The sequence below is a fragment of the Macrotis lagotis genome, chromosome X, assembly GCF_037893015.1.
Source record: "Macrotis lagotis isolate mMagLag1 chromosome X, bilby.v1.9.chrom.fasta, whole genome shotgun sequence".
Taxonomy (NCBI): domain Eukaryota; kingdom Metazoa; phylum Chordata; class Mammalia; order Peramelemorphia; family Peramelidae; genus Macrotis; species Macrotis lagotis.
Window position 1 is genome coordinate 658,546,149 of NC_133666.1, and position 24,790 is coordinate 658,570,938.

General features: G+C 36.7%; 1 protein-coding gene across 6 annotated transcripts in view; it reads right to left on the reverse strand.

Annotated features, from left to right (window-relative positions):
• Window positions 1-24,790, reverse strand: part of SFSWAP (splicing factor SWAP) — a 107,984-nt gene that overhangs the window by 32,760 nt on the left and 50,434 nt on the right. For all 6 annotated transcript variants that reach the window (XM_074205238.1, XM_074205240.1, XM_074205239.1 and 3 more), the window contains 2 exons: window positions 9,030-9,263; window positions 4,873-5,063 (listed from right to left, as the gene is read on the reverse strand). In XM_074205238.1, the coding sequence (XP_074061339.1) occupies window positions 4,873-5,063; window positions 9,030-9,263 (425 nt within the window). The remainder of the gene's footprint in view (window positions 1-4,872; window positions 5,064-9,029; window positions 9,264-24,790) is intronic.

Here is a 24,790-nt window from a genome sequence, read left to right on the forward strand (position 1 = left end):
GAAATATTTGTTCTAAGCCACTTTAATACAAAAGAACAGAGATGAAAGGAAACAGGACACAAATAGCTCAAGAAAGCCAAGTAACTTTGTATCAGGAAAGGAACGTATTCTGGCATGTTATCCTGTCATGGAAATTTATGGAGAAGAGTATATATGCAAGAACCACGAGGTGGTAATTTGAGAGATGAAAAGAGCTAACCCCAAAGGCTATATCATCTCATTAATTTCTGCTCCCCTTTATTCTAATCTAACTTCCTTTTCTCAATGATCTTTCTATTTCCAAATCCAATAGCTTTTTTTCCTTTTACAAGTCAGGAGTCAGGAGCACCCGAGTTCAAATTTGGCTTCAGACACTTGATACTTACTAGCTGTGTGATCTTGAGAAAATCACTTCACCAGGACTAGCTCCAGTTGTCCTGATCCATATCTGACCACTGGACCTTGATGGCTCCGGGGGAGAAAATGAGGCTGGACACTTAGCACAAAAGTCCCTCCCTCAAATCCAGTTCACATACATGTCATGGCATCACTCCCATGATGTCACAGTCTTCTTCAAGAATGAAGGACAAACCTCACATTTTGAGGCATTCATATTTATATGTAGTCAATTCTAGACATAGTCATAATTTAAGGATTATGCTTGTAGCAGAGCCAGAAACAATTCTCAAAGAAGTATAGATTATCTGAGAAAGAGATGGTCCAAACAGAACATATCAGATTCTGTCAGAAGGCTGTTAGAAATCATATTATGCTCTCACTCAGTCCAATCTTTTGGTGTCATCTGTGTAATAATTTTCAGGGCCTGAGATGGTGCAGGCCTGGAGCACTTAAGGCAGTACACTATGTCTGGAGTCAGGAAAACTTGAGTTTCAATCCTACTACAGACACTCTCTTTCTGTGTAACCTTGAGCAAGTCATTTCATCCTATTTACCTTGGTTTCCTCATCTGTGAAATGGGCTGGAGAAGGAAATGGCAAACCACTCCAGTGTCTTTGCCAAGGAAACCTCAAATGGGGTCACAAAGAGCTGGACATGACAGAAACAACTCAAAAACAATAAAATGTCATGCTTTAGAAACCCTCCTCTTGGGGTTAGTTTCTAGAGTTAATTGACATAATACTAAATTATAAAATAAGATTATTGCTACTATGGGAATGGTTAGAACTGTTATTTTAACTTCTTGCTTCAGAAAACAACCATAATCCATTATAAATTTTAGTTTAAATGCAAAGTAGTTCTTTGACTGATTTCAATCCTGGGTACTAGCTTCTTCAAGTCATTCTGGAATATTAAAATTTTGTCATAATGACCTACTGATATGAAAATAATTATGCCCTGAAATGAAAGTATGGTCATTTTCTATCATCTTTTGTCACTTAAAAAAAATAGGTAAGTAAAAAAAAAGCCTCTAAGCTCAAGGGTCCCATGACAGTCTTGAAATATAGTTTATTTGTTTTTGTTTTTGCTTTTTTAGGTTTTTGAAAGACAATGGGGTTAAGTGGCTTGCCCAAGGCCACACGGCTAGGTAATTATTAAGTGTCTGAGACCGGATTTGAACCCAGGTACTCCTGACTCCAGGGCCGGTGCTTTATCCACTGCACCACCTAGCTATCCCTTGAAATATAGTTTAAAAGAAAAAGATGAATTGCTTCAAATTTCAAACAGCAAGAAGTTCTACAACTTGAACACTCAGCAATATGAGAAGATAGAATATTATTTTAACTAGTTATTAATAGAGGAACAAAGAATCCTAGATTTAGAACTGTCCAACCTTTTCATTATCAGGATGAAGAAATTGGGGTCCAGAAAGATTAGTTCTCTTTTTTAAAGTTATAATCAATAAATGTTAGAGTTGAGATCTGAACCCAAGTCCTGTGACTCCAAAAGTAAAATCTGTCACAAAACTTTGTGAGGCAATAATTTCATTTTATCCTTTTCAGTTACTGGTCCAGATGCGACTTCCCTTTTTAGCTATGAGCAGCAAGGTGATTTATTAGTTTTCAAACTCAAATATCGCCGATAACAAAAATGTGTAACTGAAATCAAAACTCAAAATTATATCTGACTATAAACACAATAAATTATTAGATTCAATGCTTAACATATTTTAAAAATAATTTAAATATTTTCGAGTTAGCCACCAAAGGGGGAATAAAGCATCTTGTAAGCCAACAGGAAAAACTCTCAAACTATTTCATTTTAATTCCCTGGAAACCGAGTACCTATACTTAATCTTGATACTTTGAAAAACCAAGCATCAGGCTAGGTTCTCAAAAATCAGGAAACTAAATTGAAAAAGAAAGTTCACTTTTGTCCAACTAAATCTTGCTCCAATCAGTTCACTAATTAAATGTAATATTAACAAGGCAAAATGTATGATCATTTACACAATTGTTTTATTTTTGTTATTGTCCTGGTTAAGTTTTCAGTAATAATCTACACAAAAATAGGATAGTTAAAAAATTTAATATTAATTCTAAAAAGAAAGCTGTAACCGATCAGTTTGTTCATTATCTTAGGAAAGACAGCGGTAAGTAACATGTTAATTAGGCTATATAGAACACTGAATTTAGTGTTTGCACGCAAACTATCACAAAACACCAGCTCTTAAGAACTTTATAAACTTCTGAAGCAGTGTTCATAAGCAATCATGTAACCTCTGCTCTTTCCTACTCAGCCCACCTAAGAGTGAGATTCCATAGTCTGTTTTGTAACCAAAATATTTAACTCTGCAATGTTGCATAGTAAAGCTGTGTCCATGCCTCATCCCTAACCAGACTGTAAGCTCTTGGAAGGCAGGTATATTCCCAGGAAACCTACTAAAGCAGTCTGCACACAGCAGGCAACTCCATTAGCATTTGTTGTTTGCTCACAGCATATCTCACAAACAGTGGTTTCTGGAGTTCTGGGGATGAGTGCTTCCAGACTCCCAAGGGTGTTCTCACTCCTTTCTCAAGATTTTGGTACTTAGTTCAGACCTGATACCTGGGGATTTCAGTTTACATGATGATGTGCCCTCAAGTACCTTGCTTCTTAGGGTGTATACCTTCACATCTTCTCAGCATACAGAACCGTTCATGACCCACAAGGTTTACTTCCATGATTTATAATGGTGAAATTCCTTGATCTGACCATAATCTACCATGTTTTTCTCTTTGTCTCTAAACTTAAAACCATTCTCTCTCCTACCTGGATCCTCTACTCCCTCTGGTATTCCCTTGCTATCTCCCTTTTCTCTCTCTAAATCTTAACTAAGGTTCAATCTTATGCTGTTCTCTACTCTTGAATTCTTTGTACCCTTATCCTATTGTTGCTTATCTTTTTCTAATCCCTCCCCATAGATTATTCCCATCATTTGCTTTTTTCAGCTTCTACTCACACATAAGTGAAAGTCAGGAATTCACACTAACTACTACTAGGTGGTACAGTGGAGGAAGTATTGGGTTTGGGGTCAGGAATGCCTGAGTTTCACTTTGGCCTCAGACACTTACTAGTTGTGTGATCATGGAAAAGTCACTTTACTTCTTTCAGCCTCAGTTCCCTCAACTATAAAATGGGGACAATAATAAAACCTACCTCATGAGATTGTTCTAAGGATCAAGAGACAGTGTTTTGTTTTTAAAAATAAAAAAATCTGGGGCAGTGAGGTGGTGCAGTGGATAGAGCACCGGCCCTGGAGTCAGGAGGACCTGACTTCAAATCTGGCCTCAGACACTTAATAATTACCTAGCTGTGTGGCCTTCAGCAAGCCACTTAACCCCATTGCCTTGTAAAAACCTAAAAATAAATGAACCAAACAAAATTATTTAAAGGGTGAACTTAAAAAATAAAAATATTAGCTTGGTGCTTGGCACATAGTAGGGGCTTCACATGTCCTTCCTTCTTTCCAACTTCACTTGGGTCTCAGTGTTCTATTCCATTCTTTCTATTTATTCTTCCTTGATTGACACAATTATAGTGGGAACAAAAAGTCAGTTAAGTCACTCCTAATGCCCCTCTCTTAGCAGGTGATTTCATCTCATATTTTACTGGGAAAAAAACCAAACGAAAGCCACATGTCACATGTTATTCCTCCACTCAATTTCTAGTTTTTGTGCTTCAGACTTTGGGGCCAGCCCTTCCTTCCAAGGCTCTCTACTTAGACACTTGACTATCTTCTTTGGGTACTTCCTTCTTAAATGGTCTTCCCTACTACCTACAACCCACTTAGTTCCTTCTCCTACACCTTTATTTGCCCTAATATCCCATCAAGTCTTTGAATTCGCTCTCTCCTTTTCACAAATTCCTAGAAAAACATCATCTATATCAGCTACTTCTTTATTAAGACCTTGAAATCTGAATTCCAAAGCCATCACTCAACTCAAATTTTCTTTTTTCTTTTTACAAGGCAATGGGGTGAAGTAACTTGCCCAAGGTCACACAGGTAGGTAATTATTAAGTGTCTGAGACTGGATTAGCACTCAGGTCTTCCTCCACTCCAGGGCTGCTGCTCTAACCGCTGCGTACCTAGTTGCCCCAACAAAATCATTTTTTACTTATGAAACTCATATTTTGTATTTACTATTAGAACTGAAGTTCTTCCAAGGCAAAGACGGTTTCATTTTTGTCCCTGTATTTTCACTAAGACAGGACTTGGTAGACAGGAAGACAATGTCCAAAAAATTGTCAGACTGTATATACTCTTTGACTCAGCTATGCCATACTAGGTCTGTCTCCAAGGAGATCAAAGAAAGAGGACAAGAACCCATATTTACAGTATCTCAAACAGCTCCAGAAGCCTGAAGGGGCCAGGAGACCCACCCCAGGAGGTGGAGGAATACCAAAAGTCCCTTCAATGGTCCCATATAGCCACAGCACTCCCTCACAGCTCACCTCCACACCAAAGGGATGATCGTCCACCTTCACAGATTCTGCTTCCGACATAGGGTTTTTTAAAGTCTGTAAAAAGAGAGCAGCTTTCCTTTTCCGCTCGGCCTGAAGCTGTTTTTCCTTTGACTCCTTGGAAGCCTGGGCCAGTTTTTCTCGAGCAGCAGCTGCAAGTCGGTCCTCCAGCTTTTGCTTTGCTTTGGAAACAAACAAAAATATGGACAATTTCTAACAAGTCATCTTAGAAATGGAATCAAGTTTTCTTATATTTGATTTTTAATGAAAAAGGAAAAAAGATCTACAAAATAATGTACATTTAACAAATGAATTTTAGCACAAAATTTTCTCTAAAATGTGTACAATTCATTTAAATGCAAAGACAAATCATTCTTTTTAAAAAATATTCACAAAAATTTATTTTTAACATGCTTTTCTTTTTAAATTTTGAGTTCCATATTTTTCCCTCTTTCCCACTGAGAAGGCAAGCCATATATCAATTCCACATATGAAATGGTGTAAAATATATTTCCCGATTAGCTATATTTTTTTTAAAAAGCAAGAAAAAAAATGAAAAAATGCTTAATTTTGCACTCACAGAGTTCATCTATTCTTTCTCTGAAGATGGATAACATTTTTGGTTTCAAGGATGTCTTTTCCAAACAACATATCGTTAGATGCTGGTGTGTAATACATTCTACTATCTGCTTTCGTTTTATGGATGAGCACATCCCATTCACAGTTAGGATTACTGTATATTTCCCTCCATTTAGTTTCTTCTCTCTCCTTTTCTCTTTTTATTCTATCCCTTTCCAAAAGTTTATTTTGCTTCTAATAATTGCCTCCTTTTAATCCTTCCCCTTCCTTTCATTTCCTTTTCTTCTTATTTCTCTATGGGGATAATTAAGCATATATATAGTCTTCCATCTTTGAACTAATTCTGTTTAAAGTGAGGTTTAAGGATCTCCTGCCATTCTCCCCACTTTCCTTTCCCCATTGTAAAAGCTCTTCTTTACATGATTTTTATGTGAGAAAATTTCCCATTCCCATCTCTCAGTACATTTCTTTCTCATCCCTTCTTCTGTAGAGTGTTCCAACATAACAGACACACACACACACACACACACACACACACACACACACACACACACACAAAGCCGACCTCTGTCTCTGTAAACTTTCAACTGTTCCAACAATGATAAAAGATCTTAGGAGTTACATGGATCATTTTCCCATATAGGAATGTAATCATTTAACTCCACTGAATCTCTTATAATTAACTAATTAACACTCTTGAATCTTCTGTTTAAATGTCAAATTTCCTATTCAGCTCTGGAATTTTCATCAGGAATGCTTTAAATCCTCTATAAATATCCATTCCCACCCATTCCCCATCCTCTCCCCCCTGCCCCCAATTATTTTCACTTTTATTGAGTAGCTGATTCTTGGTTATAATCCTAGTTCCTATCCTTTCTATATTATCATATTCCAAGCCTTTTGTTCTTTTAGCACGGAAGGCAGTCAAATCTTGTATAATCCTGAATGTGACTCCATAATATCTGAATTATTTCTGGCTGATTGAAGTATTTTTTTTTCTTTAACCTGAGACTCAAGTTTGGTCATAATCTTGGAAGTTTTCAGTTTGGGATCTCTTTCAGAAAGTGAGAAATATTTTACACCCCACCCCCAATCAAAGATATCAGGGAAATTTTCTTTGATAATTTCTTGTAATATGATGTCCTAGGCTCAGATAGTTCAATAATTCTTAAATTATCTCTCCTAGACCTATTTTCGAGGTCAAGATTTTTTAATGAGATATTTTCTCTTTTCCTCTAATCTGTTCATTCTTTTGACTTTGTTTTGTTGTTTCATGATGACTAGTAGAATCATTGGTTTCCACTTGCCCAATTCTAAATTTTAAGTAATTATTTTTTAAGTGAGATTTTTTTTACCTCTACCTACATTTGGTCAATTCTCTTTTTAAAGAAGGTGCTTCATCAATGAATTTTTTTGTACCTCCTTTTCCATTTGTTGTATCTACCTTTAAAGGAGCTTTACGTCCAGTGAAATTTTTTATGCCTCTTTTACCCTTAGGCCAATTCAGTTTTTAAGGTGTTAATTTCTTCAGTGTGTTTTTGTGTCTCTTTTACTAAGCTATAAATTCTCTGATTGTAATTTCATTGTATTACTCTCATTTCTTCCCCAATTTTCCTTCTATCATTGTAACTCTTCCAGGAATTCTTTTTGAACTTGGGTACAATTAGTATTTTTTTCTGTGAGAGTCTTCTTAAAAAAAAAAATGAATAATATGGTAATAATGTTTTACATGATTATACATGTGTAATATATAAATTCGATATACTGATACATCCCGGAGAGGGGTGGAAGGGATAGAAATAGAACTGAAACCTTAAAAAAAAAAAGCATTTTTCTTTGAGGCTTTGTTTATAGTCGACTTCTTAGGGGTCCTTATATTGGCCTTTTATGGTCAAATTCTTTTTGTGTTCCTTATTTTTTCAAGTCTGTTTCTTGGGTTTGACCTTATATTAAAGTTGGGTTTTATAACTGGGGGATTGATGTACCAAGGTTCTAGGGGTCTACAAGTTTGTGATACTTTCAAGAGGTATGGTCACTGTTGTCCTGGTCTGCATTCTAAATCTTTATATTCTGATCTTTATCCAAGTGCTCTCTTTGATCTTAAAATTGCAACTAGAACCTCTACTGCCATGTGACAGTCTCTAATCTCTTTCTCAACAGCTGTCTGACCTCCTTACCTTACAACTCTGGGCTGTAAGCTCCCAAGCTGCTGCTGTTGCTGCCACTATGAATATGGGGTCCAGATAGACTTCCATCCTGGTGTCACAAACTTTTCTTATGCCAAAAAAAAATGTCTAACCCTAAACTTTTGTTGATTCTGCTACTCTAATATTTAATTTGGGGCATTATTTCGAAGTTGTTTGGAGGGAAATGTTGAGAGAGTTCAGTTGGGCTGTCTCTAATCCTCCATGTTAGATCCCTACAAACTTTACACACCAATTCTTATAATGATATCTAGCATTTATATAGCTCTTTATAACTCTTATCCCATTTGATCCTCATAACAACCCTGGGAAGGCACTATTATTATTGTTTTCATTTTATAGATGAGGAAACCCAGGTATGGAAAGGTTAAGTAACTGCCCAGGGTCATAGCTGGCAATTATTTGAGGAAGGATTTGTACTCAGGCCCTCCTGACTATAGGCCCAGAGCTATATCCACTGTACCACCTAATTGCCTTTTTATTATGCAAAAATTAATCTTTAAATTAAAATTAAATCTTTTTTTGAATGTTTCTAAATTTATGTTTTTGGTATTTTGCATCCCAGAACAATTTGTTTTTCTTATACAAACACTTGTAAAAGTACATGTCCTCAAAGTTTTGGGGAAAAAATTCATGGAGAGAATAAAAAATCTTGACAGTAAAATTAACATGGTATAAATTGCCTTTTTACAAATGTCATTTGCTCCACTCATTTAAACAGAAAAAAATTATAAAAATCAAATATGTTGTTTTTTTACTTAAAATCAAAGATGAATTAATGAGTTCTCCAGTATAACCTGATTTGCTAAACTTCCAAACATTCTAAACATTTTTCAAAATGTCCCTAGTGTGTGATTTGTTAGGGAACAACATTTTCCATACTGTGAAACTATTTTTATTTCCTGGGGTTGGAGACTTTTAGTTTTTTTTTGGAGTAAGACAACTCATAAAGACAATTCTTATTTTGGTAGAGATATAACTTGGTAAAAAAGTCTAAAGTTTTCACACCAGAATAGCAATTAAAAAAAAATTCTTTGTCCATTAGAGCTCTTTGCAACATATTAATTTGCAATATTTAAGGATGATAATGTGACTAATTTCAAAACAAAATACTAATGGGAACAAAGATCATACTTAACAGTGGAGCTGCAGGCAAGAATGATTATAGAAACTTTGAAAATATGTTCATAAAAAAGCAAACAATTTCCAGTTGAAAAAAATTCATAACAAAAATCTAGAAATATTTCTGAAGTTTAGTCTTCTAAGACTACTACTAGGTTTTATTGGGACATTTAACTATTCTTTAATTTATTTCACATCTATATAGTTCCCATTTTTCCAAGTTATTAGTTTTTATCTACCTACCTTGCTTGGCTTCCAGCTCCTCCTGGGTAAGTTGAGGCTTTTTCTCCTCAACAACTATGCAGGGTGCAACAAGTGCTGGGTTAGGGTTTGCAGAACTGCTAGAGCTCTCTTGGCCTTCTTTGCCCTCTTCATCATCATCATCACTGTCATCATCTAGTTTAACACGGTTTTTTTCCAGGGGAAGCAGATCATTTTCTTTGGCCTTGATTGCAAAGCTTATTGGAGCAAATGAAGCTACAAAGAAAAGATGAAATTTTTAAAATGGTTTGTTAAAATTCCAGCAAAAAGTTAAAAATTTTCACTGGATTGATTATTCACTTTAAAAGAATAGGTCTGGGGGCAGTTAGGTGGTGCAGTGGCTAGAGTACTGGCCCTGGAGTCAGGAGGACTGAGTTCCAATCTGGTCTCAGACACATAATAATTGCCTAGCTGTGTGGCCTTGAGCAAGCCACTTAACCCCATTTGCCTTGCAAAAAACTAAAAAGAATTTCTAGAATTTGAGATAATTTATCAGTTTTTTTTAACTCATTCCCCAAGAAACCTTCTCCCTATTAGCCCATGTCTCTCACTTCTTACTTTACCCTTTGTCCCACCACCCACTGGTACTCTGAAAAATAAACTTAGGAAAAATTTTGGAAGTGACAAAGGGCACTTCTAAAAAAGATGTTGTTCTATAATTGCTAGACTAGTTAGTCACATACTTTAAAATATAGCTTTCAAGAGCTAACAGTGGTTGATCTTGATAAATGTTAAATAACAAAATGATTCTATTTTAAAAATGGCAATTACTATTTATGATGGATTATTAAAAATACAAAAACGACACCAAAATCATGGAATTATATAACCGACCATAGTAAAGGGAAAATTTAAATATACTCTAAATATAGCCAACTTTGAAACGTGTTTATTTGAAATAATTTTCTTCCTTTTAAACCTAACACGGGGGCGGGAGGTAGCTGACATAGTGGATAGAGCACTGGTCTCGTAGTCAGGAAGGATCTGAGGTCAAATCAAGTCTTAGACACTTAACACTTAACTAGAGTGTGAGACTTTCCTCATATACAGAAATGACTACTCCTACTCCTACTTAGAAGATTTCCAATTCCTATTCCACCTCTCTTAGAACTATTCACAGAGTGGCTCATAAAACTTTTTTTTTTTTTGGTTCACTTCTCCCTTTCCCTTCAATCGGATTATAAATATACTCAGGGTAAGAACTCTGTAGTTTTTTATTTTGTATCTTCAGTACCTAGTACAGTGCACTGGCATCTAATGTCATTTACTACATATTTATTAAAACGAATCAGGTAATTTGCAGGATACAGAATTGTGGAATATTTTAACATCCGAGCTCTTGGAAATATAGCACTAATCCATTAAAGTGATGGTGCTGAAATAACAAAAAAAAAAGCATTTGGAAGGCAAAGAATTGTCGCTTCACACAAAAGGATAAAAAAGACAACACTAAATAACAGTATTTATACAGACCACAATACCACTAAACTTAGTAATCATTCATTCCAGAGTATTTTAGACTAGGCATTCTCTTTACATTAAAACTGTATCTTGGGGCAGCTAAGTGGCACAGTGGATAGAGCACTGGCTTTGGAGTCCAGTAGTACCTGAATTCAAATCCGACCTCAGACACTTAATAATTATCCAGCTGTGTGGCCTTGGGCAAGCTACTTAACCCCACTGCCTTGCAAAAACCTAAAAAAAGAAAAAAACAAAACAAAAAACTATCTTCTGGGAGGTTAGAATGAACTCAGGTCCTCCTGACTGCATGATCTAGCTGCGTGACCTTGGGCAAATCACTTCTGGAGGAGAAAGTGAGACTGGTGACTTAGCATTATCTCTCCTTCACTCAAATCCAATTCATGTGAAGGACTCAGAGTTAAGGCAGAATGGAAAAAATAAACGAGTTGTGTATGTCTCCTAGGACAACTTAGAGAAGAACCGAACAAAGATTTGAATGAAGGTTGACGGTGAAGGGTACACCTTTAGGTAAGCTCCCTAAAACAGCAAAAGGTGGGCCCTGGTTGGGAGGTAGCCTCCATTCTCAACCCAGGAATTCTAACCTCCCTGAGTGTGGGGAATTGAGCTTCAGAGCAGAAGGGAGGGCACCTCTGCTGATAAGAGATGTCAGGGCCCAGCTGTGCTGCCAAGATGAAGTCCTAGGCAAAAAGGAACTGGCACAGTCTGGATGAGTACAGAGGCAGTGGTGTGGGAACACTGCAAACTATGGACACTTACAGAAGAACTGAGTTCTTAGTCTTGGTTCTAGGCCAGAGAGAAGAACTGAAGGTTTTAGCCATTGGAAGTTCTTAGGGAGTGAAATCATTCCCAGCACAGTTGTGGCTTCAAGGGCAGAAGGAGTGCACAGGTTGGGTTCAGGACAAAGCTCCTAAGGTCAGAGACATCAACCCCAACAATGCAGACTAGAGGTATATAAAATAATAAGTTACTAAAATATATTTTTTTAAATGAGCAGGCAAAGGAGAAAGAACCCAATCATAGACAGTTATTATGGGAATAGAAAAAGCCTGGGGTTTGTTTCCAGAGGAAGATGATGAAGCAAAAAGCCTCTCCTATCCCAAAGAGTAACATCATATGGCTAAATGCTCAAAAAGAATTCACAGGGCAGCTAGTGGAGCACAGGGCATAGTGGAGAGTGCGCTAGCCCTGGGGACAGGAGGACCTGAGTTCAAATCTGGACTCAGACACTTAATAGTTGCCTAGCTGTGTGACCTTGGGCAAGTCACTTAACCAATTGCCTTAAATTAAAACAAACAAAAAAGAATTCATAGAAGGACTCAAAAAGACTTTAAAAAGCAATTAAGAGAGAGACTGAGGAAAAACTAAAAAATAAAATAAAAACAATTCACAAAAACCCAGAAAAATTATGAAAAGAAAATAAACCAACTAGAAAAGGAGATCCAGAAATGTAAGGAAGAAAATGACTCTTTGAAAATTAGAATTGGGGGGCGGCTAGGTGGCATAGTGGATAGAGCACTGGCCCTGGAGTCAGGAGTACCTGAGTTCAAATCCAGCCTCAGACAATATATTACCTAGCTGTGTGGCCTTGGGCAAGCCACTTAACCCCATTTGCCTTGCAAAAAAAAAAAAAACCCCTAAAAAAATTGGAATTGGCCATGGGGAAATCAGTGAAGTTATAAGAGATCAAGAAATAATAAAACTAAATATAAAGATTGAAAAAATAGAATATGAAATATCTCATAAAATAAACAATCTGTAGATCAGATCAAGAAGAGAAAACATAACAATAATTCAAACTACCTGAAAGCTATGATAAAAAAATCTCAATACAATACAAAAACTCATTAAAGAAAATTATCCTGAAGTGTTATAACAAGAAAGGAAAGAAGAAATAGAAAAAAATTCACTGATTACCACCTGAAAGGGCTCCTAGGAAGAACACTGACAAGAATCTTAACAATTAAATTACCAAAACATCAGATTAAGGAGAAAATATCAAGAGCAACAAGAAAAAGAATTCAAATATGGTGAAGCCACAAGTAGAATTATATAAGACCCAGGAGTGATTACTTTAAACAACTCCAGTTCTTGGAAGACTTCATATTGAAGAACAAAAGAGCTGGGGTTGTAGTTGAAAACATACTCAGCAAAGTTAAGTACAATTCTCAATGAAAAAAAACTGGACAATCACTGAATTTCCAGACTTTAAGAAAAAAATTGCTTTCTATATATATATATATATCTAGAACTTATCTATAACTATATGCATTTGCATATGCATGTTCATATACATATATATGTATATGAAGAAATAAGTCTCTATATGTGTGAGTTTTTATATATATATATATCCTGGAGGTGGAGAGGGTGGGAAGAAAAAAACAGTGAATTGTACAGAAAAGAAAACCTACAAGGAAGCAAAGAAAAGATAAGACAATTTTGCACATGATGCTGTAATATATATTACGTAGGCTTTCTTGAAATGGAAATTTATTGCTTTATGTTATGACTTCTCTTATTTTTGCTTTGCTCACGACAATTTTTTTATTTTGAATTTAATTTATTTATATTATTTGTTAAATTTGTTTCAATTTTATTTAAATTTATTTTGTATTTTAAAAATACATAAAAAAGATAATTTGTATATCAATATCTATTGCAGGATAAATGAAGGAAGAATGAATGGAAGGATAGTCAAAAATAAGTTGGGAAGCTAAGTAATAAACCAAAGATTTAGAGACAACTTAAGATTCCTCTTGCTTGTAGAGAAGAAAGAGAATACTTTCTTTCAGAGAGTGCTCCCAAAGTTTGGCATAATCTGGCACAGAGCAGGAGCTTAATAAACATTCACTGATTTTTTCCCAGAAGAGACTGAGAGAAGGTGTAAGCACATGGTAGGCATTAATTTTTTTTTTCGCTTTTGCAAGGCAAATGGGGTTTAGTAGCTTGCCCAAGGCCACACAGCTAGGTAATTATTAAGTGTCTGAGACCGGATTTGAACCCAGGTACTCCTGACTCCAGGGCCAGTGCTTTACCCACTGCGCCACCTAGCCGCCCCCATAGGCATCAAATTTCAACAGAAATAAAACTGACTTTATCCTAAAGGAATGGAAAAAGAATTCGACTACCAACATGGGAATTACTTCTGTGCACAAATAAGACTACTGATTAGTTATAACATTATTCCAAAATCAATAGAAAACTAGAATTAAGGACAAAAATGAATAGACAACATTAGGAGAAATTACAATAGCTCAAATCTGACCTATTCAAACATGCTATTGACATTATTTCTCTCATACCAGAAAAGAAATTGATACTGTCAAATCTACTATAAAAATATAAATCGATGTAAAGGAAAATAGTCACCACAACAAGTAGACCAAAAGAGGCTAAAAATATCCTCTGGCATCCTGATTTCTCTCTTTTGAGGAGAGAGACATAATAGTTAAGGGTGACTCTAATCTGGATTATAAATGCATTTTCAGACTCTTAAGGAGGAAATTGGTGAAAGATTAGAAAGAGCATCAGCTGATGAAACAGAAGTATGGCTTGGAAAAAACGTCTCTGTAGAAAGTTTGGCACAATTCTCTATGCAAAATCATACAAAAAGTATTTATAGATGAAATCGGGAAGTGTTACAACAAAGAGGTTAAAAAATGCAACAAATAGGGGTGGCTAGGTGGCGCAGTGGATAGAGCACTGGCCCTGGAGTCAGGAGTACCTGGGTTCAAATCCGGTCTCAGACACTTAATAATTACCTAGCTGTGTGGCCTTGGGCAAGCCACTTAACCCCGTTTGCCTTGCAAAAAAAAAAAACAACCCTAAAAAAAATGCAACAAATCTACCAATGTTTCTATAGTGATTCATTTTCATCATATATGAAAGCTGAACCACTACATTTTGATTCTAACATCTCATTCCCTGATGTGCTATATAAAAACCTAAATCGTATTTTAAGAAAAGGAATTTATGAAGAACAGCTAGACCAGGTCAATTAAATATCTATCTATCTATCTATCTATCTATCTATCTATCTATCTATCTATCTATCTATCTATCTCTATTTCCCTGATAACTGGAGATATAGGATGGCTGGGGGGAAAAAAAGCATTATTACATGAAAAGGTGTGAATGAAAGGACATTGGTAACCACTGGCCAATATGGTTATTTTTTCAATTTATATAGATTCTTTATTGGAATGGCCTACATACATTTAATAATGGTACACTTGATGAAAATATGAAAAAAAGCAGGTCTTTCAGATGGTTTTTATGGGACATTTTCAGTCTCACAATTAAAAGTTCAGGGAAAAAGGATCCAGCTATGGCTCCTCATATTGTTCCCTTTTTCTACCATGCATGTTAAGATTATTAAAAATCCTTGGACAAGAATCTGTGGTTGTATCCCTAAAGAGGGAGTTGTAAGGGTAGCTAGGTGGTGCAGTGGATAGAGTACCAGCCCTGGAGTCAGGAGGACCTGAGTTCAAATTGGGTCTCAGACACATAATTACCTTGGGCAAGTCACTTAACCCCACTGCCTTGCAAAAACTAAAACTTAAAAAAAAAGAGGGAGTTGTGGTATTGCTTCTGTCACAGAGGACAGCATCTCGTGTGGAGTTCACATGGAAGGGTTTATTATAGAAAGTAAATCCTCTAAACAACCTTGTTTGTAAATGACATTGTAGTAAGTGTATAAATCTCCAGAATACTCTGAGATTGCTTTAATGGAATCCATGAAGCACTCAAAAAAAAAAAAAGCCCTAGTATAACAATCTATACAGGGTTAAAAAAAAAACAAGATAAACCACAAAAGGACAAAGAATACCCACTGCTCTCTAAAGCAGCTCAGTGGGCCATCCTATGAGTCAGTCTATTTCAATATGTATCATGCACAAACATTTCAAATAGAGAAGGAAATGGGGCCAGAACTACAGTGGAAAGGAAAAGGCTTGGTTGTATTAAGGAAACTGTGTAGTGCTTTCAATAATTTCAAGCTGTGGCCTCTAAAGAGAACTCCTCTTTTGAATATCAATATTTCTAATGATATATGGCCTCAAATAATAGAAGATCTAATCTTTAATAAAGATTTATGATAAGGCAACTGGGGAGCACTGATATATGGTAGACTAAAGTAGTTATGACATATTATCAGCGATGACCTGCATATAAGAAATGGCACAAGATATATATCATGACAATGCTGAATGTGATGCTGAATGAAGAAATAGTGAGGACAAACTCGAATGCCATGCTACTCACTATCCATGGAATGTTAAGAACTTGAGAAAGGCCTCCTGTCCATTGGATAGATCTTTTTGGGGAATGATGGGAAGACAGGTTCAAAAGATACGGTGGGATAGTGACCTGGAGAAAGTAGGCACATTGATGAAATTGTATCTTATTAGGTGTATATGAGGATGATGATGATGGTAACTTTATGAACTTTGGAGAACTTTTATGACTGAGGTCTGGTGTCCCACATGGGCATTCCTGAACTGAATTAGCGAATGCTAAGTCTAGTAATAAGGAATCTTAATGCTTTAAATTTAGCAGATGTAGGATACGAGTGAGAGAACAAAAGGAAGAAAGACGGCTCAAGATATAGTTTGGTATCCTCCTCTTTGCCTTTAGTGCTAGGGATTCAGTAATTATTTGGAGCTCTCAAATTCTGGCTGTGAATAGATTGCTATCAATCCTGAATTTTCCCATTATGTTCATAAGTATAGAATAAGAGACTATCAAATGCTTAATTAAAATCTGTTGTTGTTCAGTCATTTCAATAGTGTCCAACTTTGTAAAAACCATTTGGGTTTTCTTGGCAATGATACTGGAGTGGTTTGCCTTTCCTTCTCCAGCTCATTTTATGGATGAGGAAACCAAGGCAAAGAGAGTAAAGTGACTTACCCAAGGGTCACAAAGTTACTAAGTGTCAGAGGTCAGATTTGAACTCACGGAGACGAGTCTTCCTGACTCTAGTCCCAGGTTCTATTCGCTGTGTCACATAGCTGTCCAAAATCTAGGTAAATTATCTGCAGCATTTACTTGAGATTAGTAATTTAGCTGAAAAGATATTGATTTCATCTGTCTTAGACTCAATTCAACAAAATTTGATTCCGGTACTGTGAATACAAAGACAAAAGTGGAATGGTTCCTGACTGTAAGGAGTTTATGAAGGTATAGTGCCCATTTATGACACTGTTTGCTTTTCTAAATGTTTACTCTATTTATTTTAAAGAATTTTGTCAAAATGAAAGTGAAGCTCAATGGTCTCTAGTAGGTAAACTCCATTCTTTTCCCTTTTGAAAAATGGAATAGTCAAATTTCTTCAATAGCTCTTCTATTTTTCACATTATTTGAAACACTAGAAACAATATGAATTTCTTACAAGTTTTTCAGTGTTACAATTACTCTAGGTCTGCCTGGTGACAAACTCATCAAGTAGGGACTCTGCTACTAAATTCCTATTAGCCAGTTGAAAGAACATTCTCATGAAACAGAAACAAGAATTTGCAAGTCTGGTGTTATGTTTTTTTTCTCAAAGCAATAACTAATGGTAATAATAGCTAGCATTTATCCAGTACTTGAAAGATTGGAAAGTGCTTTACAAATTTTGTCTCATTTGATCTAATTTGCTCTATGTTAAAAGCCCAATCCTCCCTCTCTGAGCAAAGATACTAGCCCCTCTTTAAGCCTCTTTTTCAATATATCTACTCCTATTTTTCCTCTCTTTTAGGAACAAAGAAAAATTGAGCTGCTAAGCAAAACCAACTAACACGAAACTAATTCTGACAGGATATGCAACATTCTACATGTGAACTCTTTCACTTGATATGTCAACGTAAATGAAAACATCAATATAATCAGAACATCTGGTGAAATGTAATAGACTAGTTCTTATTTCTAGAAGACTCATGATGAATGACATTTCCCTTCTCTTGGTAGAGTACCAAGACTCCATTCACTCCTCTTCTGGATAGAGACCTCTAGCAGATCTCCATATTTGACCACCATGCCTCCCCTTCCAATGGTAATTTCTCAGTTATTAAATATTTATCCTACTATGTGCCAGGCATTGTGTATACACATAAAAACAAAAGATAGTTACTTCCTCCAAGCAGCTCACAATCTAAAGGGATACAACAAGCTAACAAATATGCACAAAGGAACTGTCAAGATAAATAGGAAATAATTGGAGAGAAGGCATTAGAATTAAGATGGATATGCAAAGGCTTCCCAAAGAAGGCTGGATTTTAGATAAACCCTAAAGGTGGAGAGCATTCTTACTGAATGGAGCAGAGAGAAGTGTCTTTAGTGTGGAACAGCCTGAAGGCCACTGCTTCATCCACTGTGCTACCTAACTGCCCTAAGACTACTGGAAAAAGGGAGAGGGAGGGAAGGGAGGGGAGGGTGAATGAGCAGGCCAGGTTAGGAAGGACTCACTGCCAAACAGGATATAGCATTTCATTCTGGAGGTGACAGGGAGCTACTGGAATTTATTAAGCACATCCCTGATCCGAGTTTTAGGAAATCACTATGGCTATTGAGTGAAGGATGGTCCAGGGTGGGGGAGAGACTTGTGGCAGGCAGGTCCACCAGCAGGCTACTGGAATATTCCACTCATGAGGTGATGAGGACCTGTACCAGGAAGAGAATAGGTGGTTTGTTTAAGAAATGTGGCCAAAGTGAAACAGCCTTGACAATAGAGGGGATAAGTGATCCTGAGGAAAGCAAGATCAATGCCTAGGTTGCAAGCCTGGTAAATTCAGAATTCTGACACCTTTGACAATAAGAGGGAAGTTTGCAAGGAGGTAGGGTTTTAGGAGGAAAGATAGAAAGTGCAGTTTTGGATATACTGAGTTTAAGACGTCTGTGAACATTTAGTCTGAAAAGTCTGAAAGGCATTTGAAGATTGGAGTTGGAAAGGCAGTTGAGTCAGCAAAGTCAGGACAAGAAGAGATCTGATGATCATTAGCATAAAGATAATTAAATTCACGGGAGTTGATGAATCATGAAGTAGTATAAAGGGAGAGAGAAAGAGGATCCAAGGCAGAGCCCAGTGGGACAACTATGGCTACAGGGCACAGTCTAGATGAGTTATCCAACAAAGGAAACAGAGAAGGAGCAGATAGGAGGAGAGTCAGCAAAGAGGGGGTTTGGAAAACCTAGAGAAAAGAGGGTAACTATGTCAAATGTTGCAGAGAGGTCATAGAGAATTGAAAAATGGATACTAGATTCAGCAATTAGATTACTGGTAATTAACTTTGAAGAGAGCAGTTTTGGTGGTATAAGGCTGGAAGCTGGATTGCATTTTTCCTCCAATTACAAGTAAAGACATTTTTTACCATTTGTTTAAAAAATTCTTTTGAGCTCTGAATTTTCTTCCACCTTCCTTCCCTACCCACTCCCTAAGATGGTAAGCAATTTGATAAAGGCTATGTATGTGCAATGATGTAAAACATATTTCTATATAAGTCTTATTGGGAAAGACAAGGACAAAAGAAAAGAAGCACAAAAAATTAAGAAAGTGAAAATAATCTGCATTCAGACTTCATCAGTTCTTTCTCTGGATGTGGAGCATCTTCCATCATAACTCCTTTAGGCTTGTCTTAGGTCAAAATTACTAAGGCCTAAATCATTCATAGTGATCATTGTACAATGTTATTGATACTAAGGTACAATGCTTTCCTGGTTCTGCTCACTTCACCTGGCATCAATTCATGTAAGTCTTTCCAGGTTTTTCTAAAACCCACCTGCTCATTTCTTACAGCACATTCATTCACCATAACGTGTCCAGTCATTCCCAAATTGATGGGCATCCCTTCTATTTCCAATTTTTTGCCATCACAAACATTTTTGTACATGTGGGTCTTTTTTGCTTTTTGATGATCTCTTTGGGATACAGAACTAGTAGTGGTATTGCTGCATTAAGGGATATGCACCGTTTGATTGCTCTCCAGAACAGATGGATCAGTTAACAGCTCCATCAACAATACATGCTGTCCCAATTTCCCCACATTCTTTCCAGCATTGATCATTTCCTTTTCTATCTTATTAGTCAATCTCATAGGTGTGAGGGGATATCTTGGCACTGTTTTAATTTGAATCTAATTAAAAAATTATTCAAAGCATTTCTTTTATGACTATAGTTTTGATTTATGCATCTGAAAACTGCCTGTTTATATCCTTTGACTTTTCTATTCCTTCTGAATAAATTTATTTCCTTTAAGAGCCAACAATCCAAAATTTATCACCCAAACCAGATTCTGGTAATGTTCTCTGACCTTTTACAATAAGCTTAGTGCTTGATTAAGTCTTCCTCTCTACTCCAAGTCCTCCCCTCATTCTGGAGGTCTTCAATATAATGCTAATAGCTATTCACATACCCTAATTTTCTTAATTTCCTCCTCCTTCATAATCTACTCCTACATCTGATCTTATATATGCACACGGTCTTGTCACAAATGTTTGGATTCCAGGTTCAGGAATTCCCAGTTTCCTTTATGTGATCATAAAAATTATGCGATCCTAATATTTTCTTTCCATCTCCATTTTCAAAATGTCCAACATGAAGTTAGTGATATTAGAAAAGGATAAAGATCTCAGAATCTTCTGTAACAGAAATAATGAAGACTAATGAGACCACCACATGAAAGAGTAAGAATCAGCTAAATACAATGAAAAGAGGACTGAAAACAGAATCTTGAATTAGATAATATAATAGATAATAGATAATAAAAATTCAGCAAATGACAATGAAAAGGAATGTGGTAATATAGATATGAGGAAATTCAGAAGAGAACAGATTAACAAGAACTCCAGGGAGGAGAAAGTATTTAAGAGGAGGTAGTCAATAATGTCACATGAAGCAGAGGATCAGATTAAAATCAAGAAAAGTTCATTCTATTTGGCAATTAAGAGATAATGGGTAATGGGAGAAAGCTTCAGTTGACTTGATGATCAGAAGCTATTTCAGATTAAGAAGGGAGAACAGTATGTAGATGATTGTTTCAAGTTTAGCTGAAAAAGGGAGGAGAGACATAGCATGATGGCTGGAGGACACAGCAGCATCTAGTGAGGGTTTTTTAAATACAGAGGCTTGGGCAGGCTTGTGGACTGTAGGACAGGGTTTAGCAGAGAGTGCAAGATTAAAGAAGAATGATGTAGGGTAAACTCCTGGAAAAGCAAAAGGCAAAGGGATCATTGAAGACACATGTAGAGGGACTGGTCATGGAGGAATTTTTTCTTTTGTAAATGATGAGTCTAGGTCTTCAGTAGAGAGAGTGGAGGAAAGAGCAGTATAGGAGGAAGAAAAGAGCTGTAACAATTGCTGAGAAGACTGGGAAAGGGGATTAAATTAGGGAAGATTTAGTAGGACTGCTTTGCTGAATTGAAGTTCCAGTTGAGATGAAATAGTATAAATTTATGGTGGACCTCATCAGCATTCACAATTTCCTCCAGATCCTCTTTTCTTTTTCCTTCCTTCCTTCCTTCCTTCCTTCCTTCCTTCCTTCCTTCCTTCCTTCGTTTTGGTGAGGCAATTGGGTTTAAATGATTTGCCCAGGCACACACAGCTGTTAAGTGTCAAGTGTCTGATCTGATTCAAACTCAAGGTTCTCTTGGTTCCAGGGCTGGGGCTCTATCCACTGCACCACAAAGTAGCCCGCACTTTCATTTTCTTGCATGTCTTCTCTCCACATACAAAACTTTTTCTCTAGTTCAAGCTCTCACTCTCTCTTGCCTGGCCTACTATAGTAGCCTTCCAAAATTTGCCTCTTTGATTAAAATCTTTTTCCACTTCAAAATAATTCAACAAACATTTATTAAATGCCTACTATTTGCCAGCACTGTGCCAAATGCATGGGAATACAAATAACAAGTCCTTGCCTTCAGGGAGCTTAAGATCTAACATGGAAAGGGGGGGGGGTGTCTTGTATCACACAGATGTTACAGAGGTGAAATCAAGAGGACTTCACAATAGCCTAGGCATGGGAATGAGTGAGAGTGAGGAGTCTAGGGGGACTCCTAGGATATAGGCCTGATGGTTATTAGGAGGGAAGATAGGGGAGGGAGGAGAAGGTTTAGGAGAAAGATAATGAATTCTGTATTGGACATATCAAAATGTCTACTGTACATCTAGTTTGCAATGTCTGGAGACAGATGCAGCAAAGAGATTAGGGCAGAAGAGGTAGATCATCAATACAGAGATAGCAAGTAAGTCCATGGGAGTTAATAAGATCACCTAGTGAGGTTGCACAAAGGGAGGAAAAGGGTCCAGTTAAGTATTAACCACTATCTATTCTTTGTTTGTAGAGAAGCCTACTCCAGTTATATGGGTTAACTTCCGTTAAGCTTTCTTTCCTCCTACTGCATTCTTCACTCCCCAACCCCCAGTCTTATCTTAATTATTAGGACATAATAAAACTACTTCCAGGTCTTCTGTTTAACCAGACTGCCACTATGACCCCTGAAGATAGGATTTAATCATTTATTTTAGAATTAATTAATTTAGAATTAAATTAAATTAGGTCTTCATCACTGTTCATGTTAATGTTTTTCTTAAATCCTGTGTTTAAACTTCAAAGTTTCTACTCTGATCTTTTCATTAAGAATGTTTGTTGGGACAGGTAGGTGATGCAGTGATCAGAACAGTGTTGGAGTTAAATCCAAGCCTCAGACGCCTAGTTGTATGACTATGGGCAAGTCATTTAACCCCACTGCCTTGCAAAACTCAGAAAGAAAAAGAATGCTTGGAAGTCATCTATTTCATTTCAGGCCTATTTCCCTCATATTCAGTTTCATTAGGCAAGTTATTTTTCACTATAAGTCTCTACCTTTTGCATTCTGGAATAGGGTATTCCAAGCTCTCCAATCCTTAAGAGTGATGGCTGTTATATCACATGTGATCTCAGCTCTGGCTCCTTGGTACTTGAATTCTGGTTTTCCAAACTCTTGATCTGGAAGCTCTGGATTTTGCTCATGATGTTCCTGGGAGATTTAATTTGAGGACTGCTTTCAGCAGATGCCTGATGGATTCTATTTCCACTTTGTTCTCTGGGTTGAAGAGCTCTGGGCACTTTTAAGATTCTTGAAATATGGTGTCTAGGCTTTTACTCTGGTCACAGTGTAGTCTGAACTTAAAATTATTTTCTACTCAATCTGTTTTCCAGGTCAGTTGTTTTTGCGATGAGATATCTTATGTTTTTAAAAATTTTTTGACTTTTATATTTTTTCTTTGGTTAAATGAGTTTTTTGCTTCTATTTGGTCCATTCCTACTTTGATGGAGTTTGCTGCTTAGGCAAGGCTTTGTACCTTTTCCCCTCAAGTTATTAAATCTCCTATCATATCCTTCTTTCCTAACTGCTCCTGTCTCTTTTCCCTTTTTTTCCCCTCTAGCACTCTCATTAACAAAACCTCTTTTAATTAACTCAGTTTTTAAACTCTTGCATCATCTCTAGGAATTTTAATTTTTGCCCCCATTGTGTTTTCCTTTGATGCTTTCTTTGCTTATAGATTTTTCTGGAGTTAATTTACTTCTGAGTTGTACCTTGAGTATCTCTGCCACCACAATAACTCTTTATACTTTTTTTTTTTTGCAAGGCAAATGGGGTTAAGTGGCTTGCCCAAGGCCACACAGCTAGGTAATTATTAAGTGTCTGAGACTGGATTTGAACCCAGGTACTCCTGACTCCAGGGCCGGTGCTTTATCCACTGTGCCACCTAGCCACCCCCACAATAACTCTTTATGGTGTGTTTCTTTGTTTGCTCGTTTCTCATGTCTAGTTTCTGATTTTGGACTTGATGATGGGTCAGGCTGTGCATTTCCAGAGGGAAGGTCTGGGCTGGTCTTAATTCTGCTTTCTTGAGGTCTTGAGTCTTGTGTTTCAGCTCTGGTACAGTTCAGGCTGCGGACCTGAATATATTTGATGCTTTCAAAATGGTCTGATTCAGGACAAAGTCTGACTGCTGCCCCTCTGATTTGAGTTCTGAGCAACAGCAGAGTGAAGGTTCTGCTGGTTCAGTGTGACAGCACTACAGGTTCCTCTTTTGTTTGAAATTCTTGCCCTAGTTATTTCTCTCATTAACTTGCTTCTGAATCTATTCCTTTCAGAGTACCCTGCCCAGAACTTTGCTTATCCCTTGGTGTAGGTCCCCTTGCTAGACTGCCCCAAGTCTGTGACTTGGAACTGTGTAGAAGACAACAAAGCTGCCAGAGGCACTTGGGTCCCTATTAAGGTGCCACTGTATGAGTCTGGGAATTCTAGTCAAGAGCCTCTGTACTAAAATTCTCCCCAGGGGGTGCTCTGGAGGGTCATCAGAATTTATAGACCTATATCTCTATGCTGACTTGAGCTAGAAAAATAACTCACTGAAGCTTTGCTTTCGATCTCCTCATTAGGATTTGCTCTGGCATGTTTTCTAGATCTGTTTGGAGTTGTTTTTGAGGGGAGTTTGCTGTATAACTTTCTTTTACTTTGCCATCTTGGTTCTACCTTAAGGTTGAAATAACTACAGAAAAATGTAAAATCTTACACTTACATGAAAAAAATTCCAACCCAAAAAGCACAGGCTTGAGGAGACACTGTTACATAGAGGTTTGTCTGAAAAAAGATTTTGGGAATTATGGTAGGAAGAAACAAAATTATAACACTGAAGGTGGGAAAACTAATGCAAGGTGACAGGGAAGCTATATTCTGTTCTGGTCACTCATATCTCCAGTATGGGCATTCTGGGCTGAAAAACCATTTTATAAAGGACATTGAGATGCAGCAAAGCACTCATGGGGAAAAAAAGCGAATGATGTAGGGGTCTTAATAATACAAGGAAGAAAGAGTTGAAGGAATTGGATTGACTAATTTACTAGAGACTTAGGTAGAATATTAATAGGTGTTTTTAAGTGTTTGAAAAGTTATCACCTGGAAGAGGAATTAAAGTTATTCTGCTTTGTCTGGAGGAATTAATAAGAACCAAGTGCAAGTTGCAAAGTGGCAAAGTTAGGTTCAACATTGGGGAAAATTTTTTATTGAATTATACTACTCAAATCTAGTAGATTTCTGAGCTCCTGGTTGTGTCTACTCTTTCCTTTGTGAAGACAGAAGTCATAAAATTCCAGTATATATAAAACTCTGCTGAATGGATCCATTATAAATTTTATCGTATCTAACTTTTATGGGGTTTTCATCAATGCTAGGCAAGCATTTTACATCTATTTCAATAATCCATTCAGTGATTCTTCCAAACCTTTTCACTCTCCTACCCA